The sequence below is a fragment of the Notothenia rossii genome (assembly GCF_949606895.1).
Source record: "Notothenia rossii genome assembly, chromosome: 4".
NCBI classification, from domain to species: domain Eukaryota; kingdom Metazoa; phylum Chordata; class Actinopteri; order Perciformes; family Nototheniidae; genus Notothenia; species Notothenia rossii.
The window spans coordinates 27,805,117-27,827,154 of NC_136902.1; the positions used below are offsets into that span (position 1 = coordinate 27,805,117).

General features: G+C 42.3%; 1 protein-coding gene across 1 annotated transcript; it reads left to right on the forward strand.

The window, feature by feature from the left end:
• Window positions 1-208: 208 nt before the first annotated feature.
• Window positions 209-7,072, forward strand: LOC307034761 (L-rhamnose-binding lectin SML-like; the record flags this gene model as incomplete). The annotated part of the gene is made up of 4 exons (XM_079673643.1): window positions 209-272; window positions 362-478; window positions 640-836; window positions 7,028-7,072. Coding segments are annotated over 4 exons (423 nt in total), but the record flags the coding sequence as incomplete, so codon positions are not given.
• Window positions 7,073-22,038: the final 14,966 nt, after the last annotated feature.

A 22,038-nucleotide genomic window follows, 5' to 3' on the forward strand; every position in this document is an offset into this window, starting at 1 on the left:
CATTCCAATCACTTGCACTATTTCACTATTTCACTTTTTTACAATTTTTCCTTTTTCTGTTTATCTGTTTTATTGTGTTGCACTGTTGGAGGAGCCTGTGACCTAAGATTTTTATCGTCATAACTACACCGTAGCTATGCACGTTTGACCAATACAAATCTTGAACCTTGAACTTGAACCTATTATAATGTAATGTCTGATGTGATTCAATCATGTTATTTTGACAGCTTACTGTGATACGTGTGAGGGCTCTTTGGCACACCTCCAGTGCGGTAAGAAGCCTAATGATATTCTCAATACATCTATAAATCTACATTACAGTTCTGTCATACGTTGCCAATTGTCGTGTTCTTTTTGACAGATGAAGGAAAGATTGTATTTATCTACGGTGCTAACTACGGACGCCATGACCGTACCACCTGCTATTACTATCGACCCACTTCCCAGCTTCAAAGAATCGACTGCTCTGACCATTCTCGCAAAGTTGCTAACATTTAAAGCTGCACAGCCTTTGTTAATATAGGGAGAACTATTTTATAAGCTTCATAACAATAAACATTTGCATTTAAAAGCAGCTAAAAACGCAAAAATAGGAATCTGCAAAACATTTAGTGACATACGATACTTGCTGATTTAAAGGCTGTGATTTTTATTTGAAACTATATGAAATATCTTTAGGTTTACACCATAGACTGTATATGTGGGTGTATTCACTCATGTCACTCTCCATCCACAGCTGCAATGGAAAAAACAGCTGCACTATCAGTGCAACCAATTCTGAGTTTGGAGACCCTTGTGTCGGCACTTACAAGTACCTGGAGGTTGCTTACACTTGTGTAAGTATCTCAAATGTTTACAAAGTGTTGCTAGCACACTTCTGAAAAAAAGGCCAATTGGTAAAACCTAAAAGACAATTTGACAGCGATGAAAGCCATCACGTTTCATGCTGTCCATTGTTTTAAAGTATTTGTCTGAAATAATATTTATTGTTCATTGCAGATCCTACAACCTGAGCAGCTTCCAAACAATTAACCTGTTGACATAATGAATTGGCAGGCATATCACAATAAACCCCATGGAAACGAGATGGTGCATCTTAAAGTTTTCCTCTTAATAAACATGCATTGAAAAGAATATGTCAATATGTCAATTTGTTCATGTGTTGTTCATCATTTATAATTATATTAGAATACCAATGTAGAGTAGTTTCACCCATACAGGTTGTGTTAAGGTTTAACGTTTTGATGGATTGAAGTGATGCAGTTTGTGTCCCCAGATTGTTTAGGAGTTAGCATTAGCACTGTAGCTACAATGGCTAAGAAAAACGTAGACGTACAGACAATCAAGCTAAACAGCAAACACTCTGTGTGGTACATGAAATAAAATAAATAAAATGAAAGAAGGAGTATATTTTATTAAGTCTAATTCAGAAATTTTTTGCTGCTGCTTAAAGGGTGACTGACATTTTTAAAGTTATAGTAGTATCACAAATAAGTTACCAGTCCAAAAAAAAATTTTATTTCACCCACAGAAAAAGTTTCTTCATCGTAAATAATACAAAAATGTTGATATTTGCTCAATGTTGACATATTGATCATGCTTTTGAGAAAGCAGCACTAAGGATTTATTAATATACATATATAATTGTGCTCCAAAAATGTTGTCCAAAAACCAAAGAGATTCGTAAATAAAGGATGTAAAAGTATGTAATGTTTTAACATGTTGTCAATCCTTTGCCTTAATGTCCCACATCTTTAATCCGTCCAATTGAGATGTAATGCAAAAATGCAAATCATGAACTGATTTTGCTTGTTTTTTACCTTATTTAGTAGTTTATTTAAGTTTTCCCTATGAATGTGTAAGTTTCTATGCTCTTCTTCTTGCATTAAAACAGCCTTAGTAGTTTTGGAAAAATTAAATGAAAAGGAAATTACATACCATTTATTTTTCCTTTACTTAATTGGAATTTTAAGTCTTGCTTTGAATGCTTTGGGGTGATTTTAATTAACAGGATGTATTGTGTGGACTGTTAGGCAGCAGTGGGCTACTCTTTAAGGGATATTTGGTTTGTTTGTTGTGGGGTTGTATGAGAAACTTATCCACAGACATTTACCTACATTAGGAGTAGATAATGCTTCAGTTCCTTGTTTCAAAAGAGCTGTGAATGTATGAAGCTCCATTTCAAGTTCGCACAGCAACAACCTACTGAGGCTATGTGTGGTACACATGTTCAGAGGAAAACATGATGTGGAATGCAGCATGAGAAGAGCCACAACTATGAGGTTAAGCAACTGCTTAAACAACAACATCATTTTGTCAAAGAAACATTTATTATGTATTTAGATACACTAAAAAGGTAGGGTACTAACAGAACAAGACAAAATCCTGGGTAAAATAAAAATGACATAGGCTATTAAGAGAAAATGTGTTACATCGCTCCCTTGAACTATGCTAATAAAGTGTAAAATGCAGTTCTGTTTTAAACATTATGCAGTTTCAGAACATGCTACAACCAGACACTTAAATATTGATATGAAGTGACTGATGTTTTTCTGGTTCTTCAAGGAAGTCCAGACACAGAACAAACAGCAATGAAAGAAAAACATTGTCAGTTTGCAGGATCCTCAATCAGGTTATTGTAAAAGAACAGCACCTGAACATTGTTTATTCTAAAAGATTAATACATTGTAAATCAACACATCCTCACTCCCAGGTCGGCCTATGTTGACGTTATGTCAAGTCCCCTGTTTCGGCTTTTTCCAACGCAAGGGGGCGGCCCTTAGCGTACATTTTCAACTTTCTGGGATGTCCATAGGCTTCTATATAACTCCCTAAACGTATGTTGTAGACGACTTGAGATCGCGAGCGAATGCTACCCGCAGATCCATTTCACAGCGTTTATCAACCTTTTTATAACTCAATATCAAGCCACACTTATTGTTTTTACTTTTTTATTTTAATTGAATAATGTAGGACTTTTGTTGCTGTCAGTTATGGGGAGAGTAGGGGCTCAGAATACTGAAATCTGTATTGTTTCTGCGTTTTTTCCTTCTAATTTTGTATTCTTTTCTAAACCAAACACTGTTATTTACTCAACAATAACACATAATTATCCTTGTGTTTATTTGTTTGATTAATAAACACAAGTTGGAGTCCGTCAGGACCGAGGGTCTGAGCAGCTCAGAGTAGCCTAGTTGCTATAGCTTTCTCACTTCGGTTAAATGGATCCCTTGGGTCCCTCACTTGCGTCGTTTCCCTGTGACTAGTCCCTCCCACCAGGGAAGCATGGAGGGACGCAAGGAGACACCACGAGAAGCAGGGAAATGAGTTTTAAAAGAAATGGGACGTCCTTTCCTCCGGAGCGTCACGTGAAGCGACATCCGTTTGTGATGACGCTGCACAGCTGATCGTCTGACAGCAGCCAGCTCTGTCCCCGTTATTTCCACACACACCCCCGCCTCTGTTAGTACACATTTACTGACACAAACATTTGTATCATCTGTTAACCCAAATAAATACAAATAAAATAAGAACTAATTCTCAAAAAAGATAAACGCCATTCTTAAAATGTATAAACGAACAATAGTTTGATTGATAATTGAGTGCACAAAATAAATAAAATAATTGAGAGAATAAAAAGAGATATGTAGTTATATATCAAAACCCAGTTAGATTAACATTCATTGGATTGCACACTTTGTTTGTTTGGATATGTAGCAAATTAACATTTTAAATAGCACTTAATGACTGACTGAATGGAAATGATAATAAATGAAAATGTAAAACGAAAAAAGCGATCATGAAAATGTTTCCAAAAAATGAATAAAAAGATTTTTGACCACTTTGTTGTTCAGATATATCACATATTTGTAACTAAATTATACATGAATTGACACAAAAGACGGTATAAACTGAGGAGTGACTCCCGTGAGGTTCATGTATTTTCTTCACTCCGCTGGGAAACTGCTCTCATGTCAAGAAGCGTCACATCAGTGCATGCACTGCATCGTCCAATCAGTGAGCGATACAAGGTAAGGGGGCGGGGCGAGTGTCTGAGGATTTCATCGGAGGATGGTCTGGTGGTTCCTCGATTATAGCTCCTCCGTTATGGCTCCTCGCTCCTCCAACAAAAATAAGGCCATTGGGACGCGAGGAAATGAAAAATAAGACGAGTGAGAAAGGCCCTTAGAGAATTTTACACCCGGAAGTAAGTATTCTCTCAGCTTCGCTTAACAAACCCCGTGATAGTCCTCAAGCTCTGTGATTGGAGAGTGTGTGCCGAGGGTTACGCCGAGCGTCGAACATAACAATACTCTGAAATGGGATGGAACCACGGCAGACTGTCCAAAACTGGATTTCAACGGGTCCACCCCGTCGCCCCCTCCCCCACCCCGTCCCCAGAACTACACATGCTGGCTATTTTGTGTTTCGCAACATGTTTAACTTCTATGGCATGTCTCTACTGGGAGTTGTAGTTTTAAAAGACGTTTTCATATTTCCCATAATAAGAAGTTGCAAGTATTAAACTGTGTACATCCTTTGAGGTTTAGGGGATAGGAACACTCACATTTAAAACATATAATTGATACATGGGTGAAAATTGCTTGTGCCAATAATTGGCAGCATTAATATTTACCCACATGCCAGCTAAGGTCAGAAGAGCTTTATTTAACAGCTGGTCTTATGTCTGTGACCCCCCCTGTTGTTAATTGATAAGCCTGAAACATGCACTTGTCAAGGTTCAGAGGCAAATCTGGCAGTAGCCATCGATCATCTTAAGATAAGATATACTTGATTGATCCCAAGTTGGAAACATTTGCGTTACATCAGCATGTGTAACAGTTGTAAATATGCAGTGGTGTTTATTTGTAAATCATTTAGTATAATTACACAAATGCTGTGTTTTATTTAATAATTCTGTGTTCTTTATTTATTGATTGTTCAATACCTGACAAGGCCGGAGATGAAAAACTTGGGTCGCAGGTTCCTCAATAGTGCATTACAAGACATCTATCAATATGTGTGTATACCTCCACCATTAATCTGTCGTATTTTGCACATTTCTTATACTATCTACATACATCTTATAAGAGTATGCTACATATGTATAATATCAGTTAAAATAAGTGCTTAAACATACAGTGGTTAACATTGCAGGAAAGCAATATATTAGTACTTTGTCAGGCTTAATATGTATACCCCCAAAGCTTTTTTCTTATTCAAAATAAGACCTTAACCTAAAGTATTCTTTAATGTTTAAATAAAGCCTTATTAGTTTGTCTCTTTGGGTCTCCTATTAATATCTAATAATAAAAAGAATACATTTCAATAACGTGCTTTAACCACCAGGTGTCCCTTTCTATCAGCTGTGCACCGTTATGGTGTAAATATACCAAATACTGATTGGATCAAATATAAAAGTCAGCCGAATTAGTATTGATACTGCAAGGACACTTATATTGTGAAGAGAAATTGAAGATGTTGTTTAATTGCTGATATATTTATGATCCACGTCACATATTCAGTTTCGGCGGCAGATGTTCATGTTTGTCTAGAAGTCTTCTCATCAGGGCTCTATAAATAGCGAACTACGGCAGATATGTAATATTTAATGCAGCCGAACCGTGTATTACAATGACGTTATGTGATGACCTCCACAGAGAAAATCAAACAAACTCGGAATAAAGTATCATTTTATTTAAAAAAAATGTTTTCGTATTTCACATAAACAGGAAGTCCGGTTAACTAAAATGTCCGTGCGGAACAATACCCCAACCCATAGATCCGTGGGTGAATTATGTAATCACCACATTACACACATCCCTTCACATTTAAATTTAAATTTACATTAAAGTATTTCGTGAGGCCTTCCAAAATGTTTTTAAATATAATTAGGGTTGTAGTTGAAGAGTTTGTAAATGATAGCGTTGCCTGGCAATCAAACGGACAACGGCACGTCCATTAATACAGATACAGATTTCAGTATTCTGAGCCCCTACTCTCCCCATAACTGACGGCAAAAAAAAGTCCTACATTATTCAATTAAAATAAAGGAGTAAAAACAATAAGTGTTGTCTACAACATACGTTTAGGGAGCTATATAGAAGCCTATGGACATCCCGGAAAGTTGAAAATGTACGCTAAGGGCCGCCCTCTTGCGTTGGAAAAAGCCGACACAGGGTACTTGACATAACATCAACATAGGCCGACCTGGGAGTGAGGATGTGTTGTGTAAATCAATCAAAAATCTTGGTCTCTTTTTATTGTGAAATGTTTTCGACATCAGACAGTGGAAGTCATTGTCCTTTTCTAACAGGGTTACACCTTAATTAGGAATGCCAGTCTATATTTTTGTATAAAAGACAAGGTTGGCTTTCAACTAGTAGAAAAACCCAGTGACCAGTACTAATACCAACTTCACCTCTGAAAGATCATGCTTTGCTTCAGACTCAGCACCACACTGTGAAAGTACAATAGCTATGTGTGTTTACGTAAAATTAAGAAACATGTTCGACTCTCTGCTCTTGCAGAAGCTTTTAAAATGTTGAACATTTACCAACTTAATTTTTTTCTACCATAAGGGAAGATTTTTCAAGCGTTTAATGCTCTTATCAATATGGAATTAATTGTTCTGCTTCCTGCATATTACTGAAGTAATTCAGAGAGTCTTAAGGCACTCTTTTGTTAACGATTAAAAGATTTTCAATGGCAGAAAACTGAGCAAGATTTATATAATACCATTTTTTACAATTCAAATTAACATCTGTCATTTTAGTTTTTTGCACAGAGAGCGATCACCTGTGGAATAGGTGAAAATGTCCATCGCCTGAGCTGTGGTATGCCTGACCTCTTTAAATCATTCTGTCCACTGTGCAAAAATGATACCCATACAAACAAGAATACCAAAGGGATTATCCGTGTTTCTTAATATTCTCTTTTACTGTGTAACAGATACTGGATTGATTGTTGTGCAAGATGCAGTGTGTTACGTGCTGGGTGTGTTCTTCTCTGTCTCTCTGCTGTGCAGGTACACCTGGTCCGCCCCTGGCTCCGCCTTCCCCAGGTGTCCTGATGACATTCAGCTGGGGATGACTTAAAGAGGAGAAGCTGAAGGAGATGAGGTCTCGGGTTGCTCGGGACAGAGCTTTCGACAACCAGGAAGTAACCGGTCGGAGAAGGAAGTGAAGTCGGAGACGCGTGACAGAAAGCTCATAGAGAATCGGAAAACTCGGATTCATACAGAAACGGGTAGCATTGGACTGTTATTCTTGGCGGATTTGCATAAACTGTACATTGAGTGTTTCATCATGTCAACCAGCTCAGATGGTAGCCAAAGACACGATATGGAATGGATGATATCCAAAGCTGCGAGGAAGAAAAGATCTGTGAGAGAAAGAGATAGTTCAGTAAGAGCTAGAAGTTGATCGGATTGGTCGGGTGAAGCAGACAAGGCTAATCAAAGCAAAAAATCAAAAATCAGTCAAAGTGTCAGCCAAGCAATGGTGAATAAAGAACTAGAACATGAGTGGAACGTTGTAATATAATTCAATCAGGATGGTGGGCATTACCACCTGATTAAACTTACCAAAGCAATTGAAAAAGAGATTGGAAAAATTAAATTTGCTAGATTCATGAACAACAAGTGGGTTTTGATACATGCCAATAACAAACAGCAGCAGGAAAAGATTCTGGGAATGAACTCACTGAATGGGGAGAAAAAATGAAGGCGCATGTACCAGGAGCAATGGCAAAACTGAGAGGAGTAATTTCAGGAGTACCATTGGACATGTCAGTGGAAGATATTAAAAGTGAATTAAAAGGAGGCAAAGTAGTGGAAGTCACAAGGCTTAAAAGCAAACGGGATGGCACACTCAAAGAAAAGTTATCAGTTCTCATTCAGTTTGAGAGAACATTACCTAAGGCAGTACACATGGGATATTTGAACTTCATTGTTAGGGAGTACATTCCCAAACCTCTCAGGTGCTACGCATGTCAACGAATGGGGCACACAGCGCAGCAGTGTAAAGGGCAGTTAAGGTGTGCGAGATGCGGAGGAAAACATGAGTATGGAAAATGTGAAAAGGAGGCAAAGGTTAAATGTTGTAACTGCGGAGGAGATCACAGTGCTGCGTTTGGAGGATGTGAAGTGCAGAGAGAGGCCAGAGAGGTGCAGAGGGTTAAGATTACAAACAAAGTGTCATACGCAGAAGCAATAAAGGGGAACAGTAACAATCAATAAGGCCCCTAGTGGAATGGAGCAGAGCATTACAATACAAAATGGCAGGAACACACCAAAAAGTAATCTTCAAATCCAACCCCACAGCGCCACCAAGAGTAAAGAGGATGATGATGTTCTAGGAGTGAAAAAGGTGAATTGTGGTATTTATATGCCATACTGTAAATTTTGCATTACAGTTAAAAAAGAAAAGTGATAGAATCAAAGCCATTGTGGAGGCAGCTGGAAAATTCCTAGACATGAAAGATATTAAAGCAGATCAGATACATGCAATGCTAACTATAAATGGAGCTGGGGAAAATGAAAATCAGGATGAGGGTTAGATCCTTAATCATGGTTCTGCACATACTACAGTGGAACGCAAGAAGCCTCATAGCTAATGGTCAAGAATTCAAGAAATATATATATGAGCTAGAGGTAGTCCCTGAGGTAATATGTGTGCAAGAAACCTGGTTACGACCTCAATTAGACTTTGTCATCCCAGGATATAGCTGTATAAGGCATGATAGAGCTAATAGTCAAAATGGTGGAGGGTGTTGTCAAGGAGTGAACTCTGAGACATGAACTCAATTGCACGACTCAAACTCAGACTCGGATAGTGTTTCAAAATAAAGGCTTTACTGGGATTTGCACAGTAATGAAAACAAAAACACTCTTTCGAGGAAAACTAGAACAGTGATCAGTAACATAGATCCGTGAGAAGTCCGTGAGGTAAGCAGGAACGTAGGTCATAGAGAGACAACGAACTGACAATGAACAGGAGGTAGCTAACACAATATATACACAGGTAAAGGGGACACAGGTGGAAACAATCAGGGCGGGGGAAATAATCAAGGACGTAGGAGACAGAAGGGGGCGGGGAGCGTGGAGGCCTGAAATGAGAGGGAGAATTAATTAAAGGAATAAACATAAAGCACAGGACAAAGGGACATGACAAAACTAACTGTCGCCCTCTACCCCTTTTCCGACTAGCCAATAGTGTCTTGGCTGTGTAAACCGGACCTCCATCGATCATCCGGGGGGGCGGGGGGGGGGGGGGGTTTGGCGGTGGGAACCATAGCGCTCTCCTTCAATGGTTTTAGTTTCCCTACATGGAAGGTGGGATGTACCTTCATGGCCCTGGGAAGCCGTAGTCTCACTGAAACCGGGTTGATGACCTTGGTGATGGGAAAAGGACCCACAAACCGGTGAGCCAATTTTCGGGAGAGTACGTGGAGGGGAAGGTCTCGTGTGGAGAGCCAGACTTTTTGGCCTGGCTGGTATACAGGGGCTGGAAGGCATTTTCGGTCTGCTGCTCTTTTAACCAGTTGTGAATTCCTTCAGAGGATCTTCCTAGCCGCAGCCCACACGCGCCGACAACGCCTGACCAGAGCGTGGGCAGACGGGACCGTGACCTCTCTCTCCGTGGCTGGGAACAGTCGCGGCTGGTAGCCATAAACACAGTGAAACGGGGACAGGCCTGTCGCAGAAGTAGGGAGGATGTTGTGCGCATACTCAACCCAGGTGAGGTGCTCGCTCCAGGAGGATGGATTCTGGGACACCAGGCAGCGCAGGCAGGTCTCCAGTTCTTGATTTAGGCGCTCTGTCTGGCCGTTAGACTCCGGATGGTATCCAGACGAGAAGTCCACACATTATGCATCATGACCTCAGCCGTTTCCTTAGCTGAGGGCATCTTGGGCAGAGCAATGAAATGTGTCATTTTAGAAAACCGGTCCACTACCGTGAGAACTGTGGTTTTACCGCAAGAGAGGGGCAGGCCAGTGACGAAGTCCATGGAGATCTCTGAACAGGGTCTGTTGGGAATAGGGAGTGGTTGTAATATTCCTATTCGCGCCCTGGAAGAGGTCTTGTTTCGAGCGCAGACAGGGCACGCCTCCACATACTCCTTCACCTCCTTCTCCATGGATGTCCACCAGAAACGTTGTTTTATAATGAACATAGTTCTCTTGACTCCGGGGTGACAGGTGAGCAGCGAAGTGTGAGCCCAGTGGATCACCTGTGGTCGCTCGGCCTCCTGAACGAAAAGCCGGTTAGGCGGGCAACCCCTTGGTGCAGGAGCTCCAGCATTGGCTCGTATTACCTCCTTCTCTACTGACCAAGTCAGCGCTCCTACCACCTGGTTTAATGGGATGATGGGTTCCGGCTCCTTGACTGCAGGCACCGGGTCAAACAGACGGGACAGAGCGTCAGGCTTGAAATTCTGAGACCCCGGCATGTAGGAAAGAACAAAGTCAAAACGGTTAAAAAACAAGGTCCACCTAGCCTGGCGGGAGTTCATTCTTTTGGCTTTTCTTATATACTCCAGGTTTTTGTGATCGGTCCAGACCACAAAAGGATGCTCGGCTCCCTCCACCAATGCCTCGACTCTTCCAGTGCCAGCTTCACGGCCAGCAACTCACGGTTTCCCACGTCGTAATTTCTCTCTGCTGGGGAGAGCTTCCTGGACAGGAAAGCGCAGGGGTGAAGTTTGTTGTCCTTCTGTAGTCGCTGGGAGAGGACCGCTCCCACCCCTTCGTTGGAGGCATCCACTTCTACCACAAACTGACGAGTGGTGTCCGGCAGGGTGAGTATGGGAGCAGAGGTGAACATTCCTTTAAGCCGAGAAAAAGCCTCCTCAGCCTGAGGAGACCACAAAAAAGGCACTTGAGGGGACGTGAGGACATGAAGAGGGGCTGCAATAGCACTGAAACTCCGCACAAAACGTCTGTAAAAATGTGCAAAGCCTAAAAACTGCTGCACTTTTTTACGAGAGTCAGGGGGTAGGCCAACAAGCTACTGCGCTAACCTTCTCTGGGTCCATCCTAACCTGACCTGGAGAAATGATGAAGCCCAAAAAAGTGACTGTCACTGCATGGAATTCGCATTTTTCTGCTTTGACAAACAACCTATTCTGGAGCAGCTCTTGTAGGACCTGGCGGACATGTTGTTTATGGGTGTCAAGGTCAGGGGAGTAGATCAGAATGTCGTCAAGATAGACAAAAACGAAACGGTTCAGAAACTCCCTCAACACGTCGTTGATCATGGCCTAGAAAACAGCAGGAGCGTTTGATAATCCAAATGGCATTACAAGGTATTCATAGTGGCCTGACGGGGTGTTAAAACCTGTCTTCCATTCATCGCCCTCCCTGATCCTGACCAAATGATAAGCGTTACGCAGGTCTAACTTGGTGAAAATCTTGGCATCCTGAAGCTGCTCGAAGGCTGACGACATGAGAGGAAGGGGGTACCAGTTTTTAACCGTAATGTCATTGAGAGGTGAGTAGTCAATACATGGCCTAAGAGACCCATCATTTTTTCTAACAAAAGGAAGAGTCAGAGCCTTGGATTTACTGAATACTTCACTTAAATCGTGGTAGCAGGAAGGGACTGAAAGTACATCAGGAAAATATATTTCTGGGATAGTTCCCTGCCTAACACTCCCAGTGTTACATCTCCTGTCGATCTCCGCTACCTGCTTAACACAGTGATCTATGCAATTCTTTCCCCACCCCTCCGCCCTCCCAGATTTCCAATCTTTGTGAGGGTTATGAAGTTTCAACCAGGGAAACCCCAAAATGAGTGGATGTTGGGCTGAGTTAAAGTGAAATGACATTGTCTCGTGATGGTTATCATTACATCTTATTTCTAAAGGCTCTGTTTGGTGAGTCACTTTAAACAACAGCCGCCCATCGAGAGCACTCGCTTCAAGAGGCTGGGGTAGAGGTTTAGTTTTTATGTCCCATTTTTTAACTAAACCCCAATCCATAAGACTTTTATCTGCCCCTGAGTCAATGAGAGCACCATGAGTAACCACATTGTCTCAGATGTTTACCTGGATGCGGGTCAGGGTGCGAGGAGGAAAGTCAGAGGAAGAGATCCGGCTCACCAACGTACTCCTCTTTATTGGTTAGCCTCCTCTTTTACCAGACAAGCCGCTTGTGGATGTCCGCGCTGCCCGCAGTAGAAGCACAGACCCTCCTTTTAATCGACGCTGAAGTTCTGCCATCGAAAGCTTGGCGCGGCCCAACTGCATTGGCTCCTCCACGGAGCGCTGTTGTCCGGAACGCAGGTGGTGAGGGGTGACGGGCCTCCAAGTAGAAGTAGTATCCAGCGGCGAGCGTCTCCTCCGGCGAGGCGAATCAACCGCATCCTTGGATTTATTCCTTCTCCTCTCCGTCAAACGATTGTCTATCCTTATTGCCATGGATATGACAGAGTCCAAGTCAGCGGGCAGATCGAGAGGCGCCAGCTGGTCTTGTAGGGGATCAGAGAGACCGCTGACGAAAGCGTCAAACAATGCAGCGGAGTTCGAGCCGCTGTCGGCTGCCATAGTCCGGAACTCGATGGCGTAGTCAGTCACACTCCGCTGATGTTGTCGCAGCTTAATCAGAGCCCGAGCTGCTTCCCTGCCCGGCGTGGTTTGATCGAAGATCTTTCTCATAGTGTCTATGAAGTTTTCAAGAGACCCGCAGATGGGGGAGCCTCAGGACCACTCTGCCATAGCCCACGCTGCTGCTCGGCCGGAGAGATGGGAGATCATGAAAGCCACTTTGGAATTGTCCGTGGGAAAAGCAGCCGGTTGGTGGTGATAGTGTAGCTCACACTGTACGATGAACGGCCGGCAGCCTTCCGAGTCTCCGAGTACTTTTCGGGTGGAGCCAGACGCATGGAAGTACTGTGCGGCTCAGTAGCCCGGTTGGGATCGGATCCGGTCGCCGCTGGAACCGGAGGAGTCGTAGGAGGAGAAACAGCCTGTAGGTGAGTGAGCACACGCTGAACCTCTGCTGCCAGTAGATTTACTTGGGTCGTCACCGATGTTTGTAGTTCCCCATGGCTGTTGGTTAGATTCTGCACTCCCTGCTGCATGGTGGCCATATGCTCGTCTTGTTGCCCAAGACGTTAGCCATGAGAGCGGATGGCGTTCTTTATCTGATCTGAGTCAGCTGAGTTCATTTTGTTGGTCAGTTCGTACTGTCAAGGAGTGAACTCTGAGGCATGAACTCAATTGCACGACTCAAACTCAGACTCGGATAGTGTTTCAAAATAAAGAATTTACTGGGATTTGCACAGTAATGAAAACAAGGAAAACAAAAACACTCTTTCGAGGAAAACTAGAACAGTGATCAGTAACATAGATCCGTGAGAAGTCCGTGAGGTAAGCAGGAACGTAGGTCATAGAGAGACAACGAACAGGAGGGAGCTAACACAATATATACACAGGTAAAGGGGACACAGGTGGAAACAATCAGGGCGGGGAAAATAATCAAGGATGCAGAAGACAGAAGGGGGCGGGGAGCGTGGAGGCCTGAAATGAGAGGGAGAATTAATTAAGGGAATACAAATAAAGCACAGGACAAAGGGACATGACAAAACTAACATAAAGAATACACTTTCACTATAAGTTTCTTAGACATGACAGGTGTGCCACGTTTCTCAAAGATGGTTTGGCATATAGGGAGGTGCAATCTTGTGATGATATAGAGTGTATTATAGTGGAAATGTGTAACCCTAGGAAACAAGATAACATTAGGATAATCAATTTATACAACCCATGTAAAAATCTAACCACTGATATATTTAAAGAAATAGCAGGCAATAAACATAGGAAGGAAGTTTGGTGTGGTGATTTCAATGCACACAACAGTCTATGGGGCAGCAACCATACAGACAGTAACGGAAATATAGTGGAAGAAATGCTGGAGGAAAGAACACTAGCATGCCTTAATGATGGACATGGCACAAGAGTAGATGTTCACAGGGGGAAAGTCTCATGCCTGGATCTGACATTAGTATCAAATTGTTTGGTTCATAAATGCGAATGGTTTGTTTTGAATAGCTCCACTGTAGGAAGTGACCATTATCCAGTGCTTACTAAAATAAATACTAATGTATATATGCAGGAAGGAGGTGTAATAACCAGGTGGTGCTTTGCTAAAGCTGATTGGGGGAAATTTAGGATAGGGTGTGAGGAGTCGGTACACCTGCTTACATCAGAGGGAAGCATAGAGGTCATTACAAGCCAAATAACGCAACATATACTAAATGCAGCAGAGAACAGTATACCCAAAACAACAATTAAGGGTAGGAAGAAAGTGGTGCCACTGCCATGGTGGAATGAGGAATGCAGCAGGGCTATCAAAGAGTGAAATAATGTATTTAGAGAATTAAAAAAAACATGACACAAAATAATGTTATAGAGTTTCAAAGGAAAAGGGCAGCTGCTCGAAGGACAATAAAATATACAAAAAAGAGAACATGGAGAGAATTTTGTTCTACCATTGGCAGAGGAGTTAAATTAGGTGATGTCTGGTCCATGTTTAAGCGGATGAGCGGGAAAAGGAAATCCATTAAAGTTCCAGCCTTGGTTGATGGGGAGAGGCTGGCAGTGACAGATAAAGAGAAGGCAGATATGTTAGGAAGGACACTTGCAGCAGTACATAGTGGGGAGCATCTCAGTGATATTCATAGGCAGCAAAAACAGCAGTCACTAGCAGAGAATGAAAACGTTAAGGAGAAGAGACAGGATAATAGGTCAGCTCTGGATGTGGAATTTACAATGTCAGAACTCAAAATAGCCTTACAAGGTACAGGATATACAGCCCCAGGACAAGACCAGCTATGTTATGCTATGTTTAGACAGTTACCTATGGAAACTATGAAAATGGTGCTGAGTCTTTTCAATAAAATCTGGAGAGAAGGAGATATGCCAATTGTGTGGAAAACAGCAATCGTGCTACCATGCAATAAGCCAGGGAAAGATACGGCTAACCCTAGTAACTACAGACCAGCTCTTACATCACACCTATGTAAATGGATGGAAAAAGATCGTTGTCCGTAGGCTCTCACATGTACTGGAACAGAAAGGGCTGCTGAGTAGTTTTCAGGGCGGATTTCGTAAAGGGTGGTCCACAATAGATGCGTTAGTAAGAGTGAAACGATGTGGAAAAAACATTGAAAATGAAAGAGATAATGGCAATAGTGTACTTTGACATTGAAAAGGCATATGACTCTATGTGGAGGGATGGGCTACTGATCAAATTGGGTAGAATGGGTATTGGAGGGAGAATGTACAATTGGGTAAGGGCCTTTTTAACAGACGGGACATTTAGAGTAAAGGTTGGAGCGGTTTTTTCCAATTATTTTGAAATAGGAAATGGTATTCCATTTCCAAACAGTATAGGCTGTGTTTGGACCTTTGGGTAGAGGAGGGAAGTCTGGGTCCTACGGCTCATGGTGTGGCTGGCCCAGGCCCCCTTCTTCTTTTTTTGTTTGTTTTACGCTGTCCTCCAGACTTGGTTCCTTATTGCCGGTAGGCATGCATGTGAGTTACGGCTGTGCTGAAAATAAATGCCCGTCGATAACTAAATTCTGTGTTTGGCGTGGTTGTTTTTATGTTGCGGGCCTTCCCACGAGCCACTACCGCTTGGTAGAGGGACGGGACGTAACATATGGGGGCTCGTCCAAAGGCTGTCTCGGGCAGGTGCCGGTGTTCTTTCTAGAACGGCCCTTGACAGCATATATATATTTTGCTTTGTGTGTGCAGTGTAGGGTGGCTAGAGTGATAGCCTAGCTGGTTTCAGTTTTGTTTGCTTTTTTTTTTTTTCTTTGGAGTGAGTTTAGGTTGGATTTTTGCGCTATGGAGTTTGAGCTAGAGGGGTTTGCTAGTGGTCCAACTCGGGAAAAGTTGGACGCCTGTAGTAAAGCCCAGCTGGAGCTAATTGCAGGCAGATTTAACGTTGCAATTAGCAAACAGCACAGGAAGCACGTCATTAAGGAACAGCTGTTGGCGGCACTTATAGAGAAGGAAGTGTTACCGGAGGAAACGGACGCTACCTATTTATCTAAAGACGAGGAAACCGAGGTAGCTCTGACAATGAGCGAGCTTCAGCTGGAGCTACGTAAATGAATGATTAGAGAGAAGGAGATTGATAACAAGCTAAGAGAGAAGGAGATCGACTGCAATCTCAAAATCAGGAAACTAGAGGAGGAGTCGAATCGAATGCTTCGTTTGAAGGAGCTGGAGTTATCGGCAGTGTCGCACCAAACTCAGCCGTTGGAATCCGCACATCGTCATGAGTATGATGTGGGTAAATACACCCGATTTATTCCAGTGTTCAATGAGAGGGACGTGGATCATTTTTTAATTCTTTTCGAACGGGTTGCAACAACTTTGAAGTGGCCTAGGGATGTGTGGACTGTGATGCTGCAGTGCGTTCTAATTGGGAAGGCTCAGGAGGTATACGCTGCATTGTCTGGCGAGGTCAGCCGGGATTATGGGCAGGTGAAAGCAGCAATTCTGTGCGCTTATGAGCTCGTGCCAGAGGCGTATCGTCAGAGGTTTCGCAGTTTCAGAAAAAGGGATTCTCCGGCTTATGTGGAGTTCGCTTGTGAGAAAGAGGGACTATTTGATCGGTTGTGCTCGTCGACAGGGGTAAGATCTCTAGAAGACATGAGAACATTGATGCTCATGGAGGACTTTAAAAACGGTTTGCCTGACAGAGTAGCCACACAAAGGAGCAAAAACCTGTGAAACTGTCTGACGCTGCGGTTCTGGCTGACGAGTATGTCCTCACTCACAAGCAGTGCTTGAATTGGGCCGGTACTCACCGGTACGCAGTACCGGCACTTCTGATTTTTACCCTTGTAGTACCGGTGTTACAGTATAAGTTGAGTCATGACAACTGGCGACATTCTATTATTTTCGTTATAGGAATCCGGGGCGTGTACATTGAGGACCCATTGTTGACTTACCAGCAAAGAAACATCGTTTGTCGTTTACGTTCATCTTTTGCTATATCTGCCTTCCTAAGATCACTTTGCTGCACATTCAGTACTCGTATGTGAGGTTGTGGGTGAGAGTCCGATATCGTGACGCTTACAGGGAGGTATCGAACATTACAAAGTAGGTGACTGTGTGGATGCCTGTTCAAAACATTGCAAACTTCAATAAATCATTTAAATTATATATTTGTTTCCGACTTTCATTTGTTCATCGTTCTTAATGTGATGTATAGTAGCTTTGATAGCTGTCCATACCTTCACACAGCCTAAAAGTAAAACACAAGTTGTTTATTCACAGCCCGAACGCTCATCGAGATGACTGGATCAGTCATGACAACTTGTGATCAGCTCCGATTAAATTGTGATATCAATTCTGTAGCCAACCTCCAGGGAGCACGTTTATTTTATGAAATACCTGTATCCCTCTCATCACAACAAGACTCTACACTGTGCAGGAAAAACAATGACATAGGCCTACATGAAAATAACCTTGATGCATGGGAATTAAACACACAAACTAACAGATAAATCATCAGAAGAAGGCAGAGAGGAAGTAAATAACAACAGAAACACGGAAGGCAGACAGAATTGCTTAGACACGGGTGTCACATGAAATTTAAATGTTCTGGAAAGTTCCTTATACAGCTTTAGCCTTTTTTATCTCATGAAGTCCCAAAGTGACACACACTGAACAGTCTGGGGTCATGGTCCTTGTCATTTGCTTTTGTCTTCCCATAACAACATGTCCAAGATGTCCATGTGTCAGGCTAAAACATGTGACAGAACTAGCTAGATTTGGAAAGGTTTTTTGTTGCTAAAGTTAATATTCAAGCCATTTAAGAATAAAAATGCTTACATGACATGTCATTTGTTAAACTTTAAGCTGTCTTCGGCTCTTTTCTGCTGGAACAAATGTAAATGTCCCCTCTGTGGGACGAATAAAGGTATTCTGATTCTGATTACATTTAACCTGTTGTGGAAACATTTCTTGATGAAATTGATATGAAACAAATGCCATAAATATTGCTGTGACACATGGTGTCACATCGGGACTTTAACCCTAAACATTCACAGTAAACCCGGAGTGACATATGCACAATTAGAAATATGATTATGGTCTGGTCAGTTAATTTAGCTGATTCAATTATATTTAGTTAACATATGCTTTATTCTTCAATTCATAGTATGTTCAAACAAATGCAAACCAAAACATCATCCTTGTTTATTAAGTTATAAATAAGAGTTACTTTACCATTAAAGCCCAGATATTTGACACTAGGGAGGTTACTTGTCAGAAATGTGTCTATTTAGTCTAAATGACGTTCCCCTTAATTTCCCCAAAAGTAGAAATGGGTCGGGGTTCTTATGGGTTAAACGTATAGGCTTAAAGGCATAATAGAACTACCGTATTATATGTATTCAACTTGTGCCCCGCTGGACTTACTTTTCTGTGGTTTACCGTTACTGTGACATATCAGTATAGCCACGGAAGATAGTTTGTGTGTTTAATTCCCATGCATCAAGGTTATTTTCATGTATGTAATTGTTTTTCCTGCACAGTGTAGAGTGTTGTTGTGATGAGAGGGATACAGGTATTTCATAAAATAAACGTGCTCCCTGGAGGTTAGCTACAGAATTGATATCACAATTTAATCGGAGCTGATCACAAGTTGTCATGACTGATCCAGTCATCTCGATGAGCGTTCGGGCTGTGAATAAACAACTTGTGTTTTACTTTTAGGCTGTCTGAAGGTATGGACAGCTATCAAAGCTACTATACATCACATTAAGAACGATGAACAAATGAAAGTCGGAAACAAATATATAATTTAAATGATTTATTGAAGTTTGCAATGTTTTGAACAGGCATCCACACAGTCACCTACTTTGTAATGTTCGATACCTCCCTGTAAGCGTCACGATATCGGACTCTCACCCACAACCTCACATACGAGTACTGAATGTGCAGCAAAGTGATCTTAGGAAGGCAGATATAGCAAAAGATGAACGTAAACGACAAACGATGTTTCTTTCCTGGTAAGTCAACAATGGGTCCTCAATGTACACGCCCCGGATTCCTATGACGAAAATCATAGAATGTCGCCAGTTGTCATGACTCAACTTATACTGTTACACCGGCACTTCTTACTGAGTACCGGCACCTTGCCGGTACTCCGGTACTCAGTAAAATGCCGGTACTCAGCCGCCGGCAGCCGGCAAATTTGCCGGCGATATCTCATGACGCATCTCTGACGCACCGCCGCGATAGACTAGAGCAGAAAATACATCACATAACGACGACGTTAGCATTTCAAAAATGTTAACGTGGCTTAATAGTGCGAAAAGACAGCAGTTGTCGCCGGACAAGGACCCGACTGCAAATACAGAAAATGCTGTGCCTGTGTCTGAAATTGTGCCTTCTCTCGTCGACCCTCCTGCTCCAAGTTCAGTAGCACTAGCTCCAACAGAGCCTTCTCTCCCGCTAACGTTAGCTGCTGCTGGCGTAACTACCACCAACAACACCGGGCAAAGCGATGCACCTGACTGCTGGACAAGGGACCAGGTGGACTATTTTTGCAAGATCAATGAATGGCTCATTGTTAAAGACAAAAAGCTGGGATGTCGGATATGTAAAGAGGTGAAATATTCGGGAAAACACACTGGACAAGGACTGAAACTCTCGATTGAATGGGGTGAGTGTGCAGTGTCTCATTTTGGTAGTGAGAAGTGCAAACAACAAGCTAGCCTGAGAAAAAAAATCAAAGAACACAAAGAATCACAAGCCCATGTAAAAGCTGCTGACATACTTCAGTCTGCTTCACGTGAAGCAATTCAAAAGCAAGTGCAGTCTATGCATAGATCAGAATACGATACCACTATCAGAGTTTTTCGAACGGCATATAAAATTGGAAAGCATAGCCGGCCATTCACGGACATGCCAATTGATTTGAACTTGCAGAAACTGAACGGGCTGAACGTGGGCAGGGTTTTGCACTCTAATAAAACCTGCGGTGAAATCATCGACCACATAGCAGATGAGCTGAAGACAAAAATGGCCAAAGACATTATAGAAAACAAAAGAAAACTCTGTGTTTTGGTCGATGAATCTACCACTAGGCCTATTAGTGGTAAAACTGTGCTTGTTGTGTGTCTACGCTCAGCATTAGCTGATACTGAGCCCGAAACGTTTTTTTGGGAGCTGATCGAGTTGGATGGAACAACTGCTGATGACATCACAAAGGCTTTAATGGAGTGTCTTGGAAGACATTTTAGCGAGGACTTTTTAGGTCAGTGTTTAGTTTCTTTTGCATGTGATGGGGCTTCAGTAATGCTAGGGAAGAGAACAGGCGTTGCTACCCAGTTGTGTAGTAAATTCCCAAGCCTGTTTGTGTGGCACTGCTCAAATCATCGACTAGAGCTGGCAGTTGGGGATGTGGTCAAGGAGGTCTCAGGGGTCAATCATTTTCAAATATTTTTTGATAAACTCTACTCTTTGTTTCATGCCTCCCCCAAAAATCAGAGGCAGTTAGCGCAGTGTGCACAAGCAGAGTTGAGTAAAGTTGGAACGATATTGGCAGATTCGGATTTCACGGATCAATAAGTCATGAACAAAACGTTGTTCAGACACAAATTACGTCTCCTAAGTACCGTGGTAAGGTTGACAACAAACTACAATCACATGTTGATAAAAAAAAGCCAATATGCGCCGTCCTCCGAGCTGGACACATTCAATTGGTCTCTTTCCGCAGCCGGAGAAGAAACGAGTGCTCAGGGACCGTCTGCAAAGTGCAACTCCGAAAAAAGAGAATACAATAATATTCAATCACTTCACTCAGTGTTTCCCCTACCATTGTCTTGGCGGGGCGCTGCGCCCTGCCAACGGAGCCCCGCGCCCTGCCTGAAATTCAAGGTGTTTTTTGTTTTTTGTATTTAAAATGTTTTATTTTATTATTTAAAAAAAAATATATATATATAGCACCAAATTGCAACTGAAGTAATCTATCTACGATCACGTTTCACATTGAACATGTGCTCTTTTATTAAATAAACTAAACGCCTACGTTATTTATCCAATGTGCATGTTTCAGTGTCCACTGCCAACAGCTCTGCTGTCTGCCCGTTTGTGTCCCCCCCCCAGTTTCAAATTCGCTTATTATTATTTTTTAACCGCAAGCCGTTATCGTCACGGGAGAAGGGCACAAACAGCCTGCTCAGGTGGACGCGCGCGAACGCGACAACGAACGTAGCGTGCGCATTCTAAAAATAGCTCACAGATGGTGAGCAGCTACCGCGGTTTTGAACTACAGTATTGAATTTCACAGAAAACAACAATGGAATGCCAGCAGAAGAATAGTCTAATGAGTTGGGTGAAAAAAAAGACAGGAGACGTGAGTTGGTTTATTCAGTAAATTAGCTCAGGATAATTGGATGTTCTGTCTACACCTGTTGATGTGAGGCTAATGCAGGATTTGCTAGCTTGATGCTACCGGCATTTAGCGGCAGTGACTCAAATTGCCACTTAAAATGTATCGTCAGCAATGTATGACAAGCAGACTGCTTGTTTAATGTTAGACTCACACCAATAGCTCAATATGATCATAACACGATTGCTTTCATATCAGAGATCAGATGAGGTGGAGCTGCCTCCAGCAATAGAGGATGAGGCAGAGAGAAGCAGCAGCAGCAGCAGCAGCAGCAGCACAGGGTGGCAGCAGGTATGTTATATGCTGTAGTCAGGTGATTTAAAGGTATCAATGAAAGGAAGAAGTGTAGGCTACATGATAAGAAGGGAATACAGTTTGAATTAAAGTAATAAAGTACAGTGTAACACTGTACTTTATTACTTTTTAATGTACAAATACTTTGTTACTGTACGATATCAATAACAATAATCCACAGCTCCTTTCTCTGCTCCAGAGGATAAAAAAAATGTGGGTGCCCCGAAAAAAATGTTCGGGGTACCCGAGCAGCACCCTGCCAAGGCAGTAAACCTAGGGGAAACACTGTCACTATTATACAGTATATTTCTACCAAACTCACTA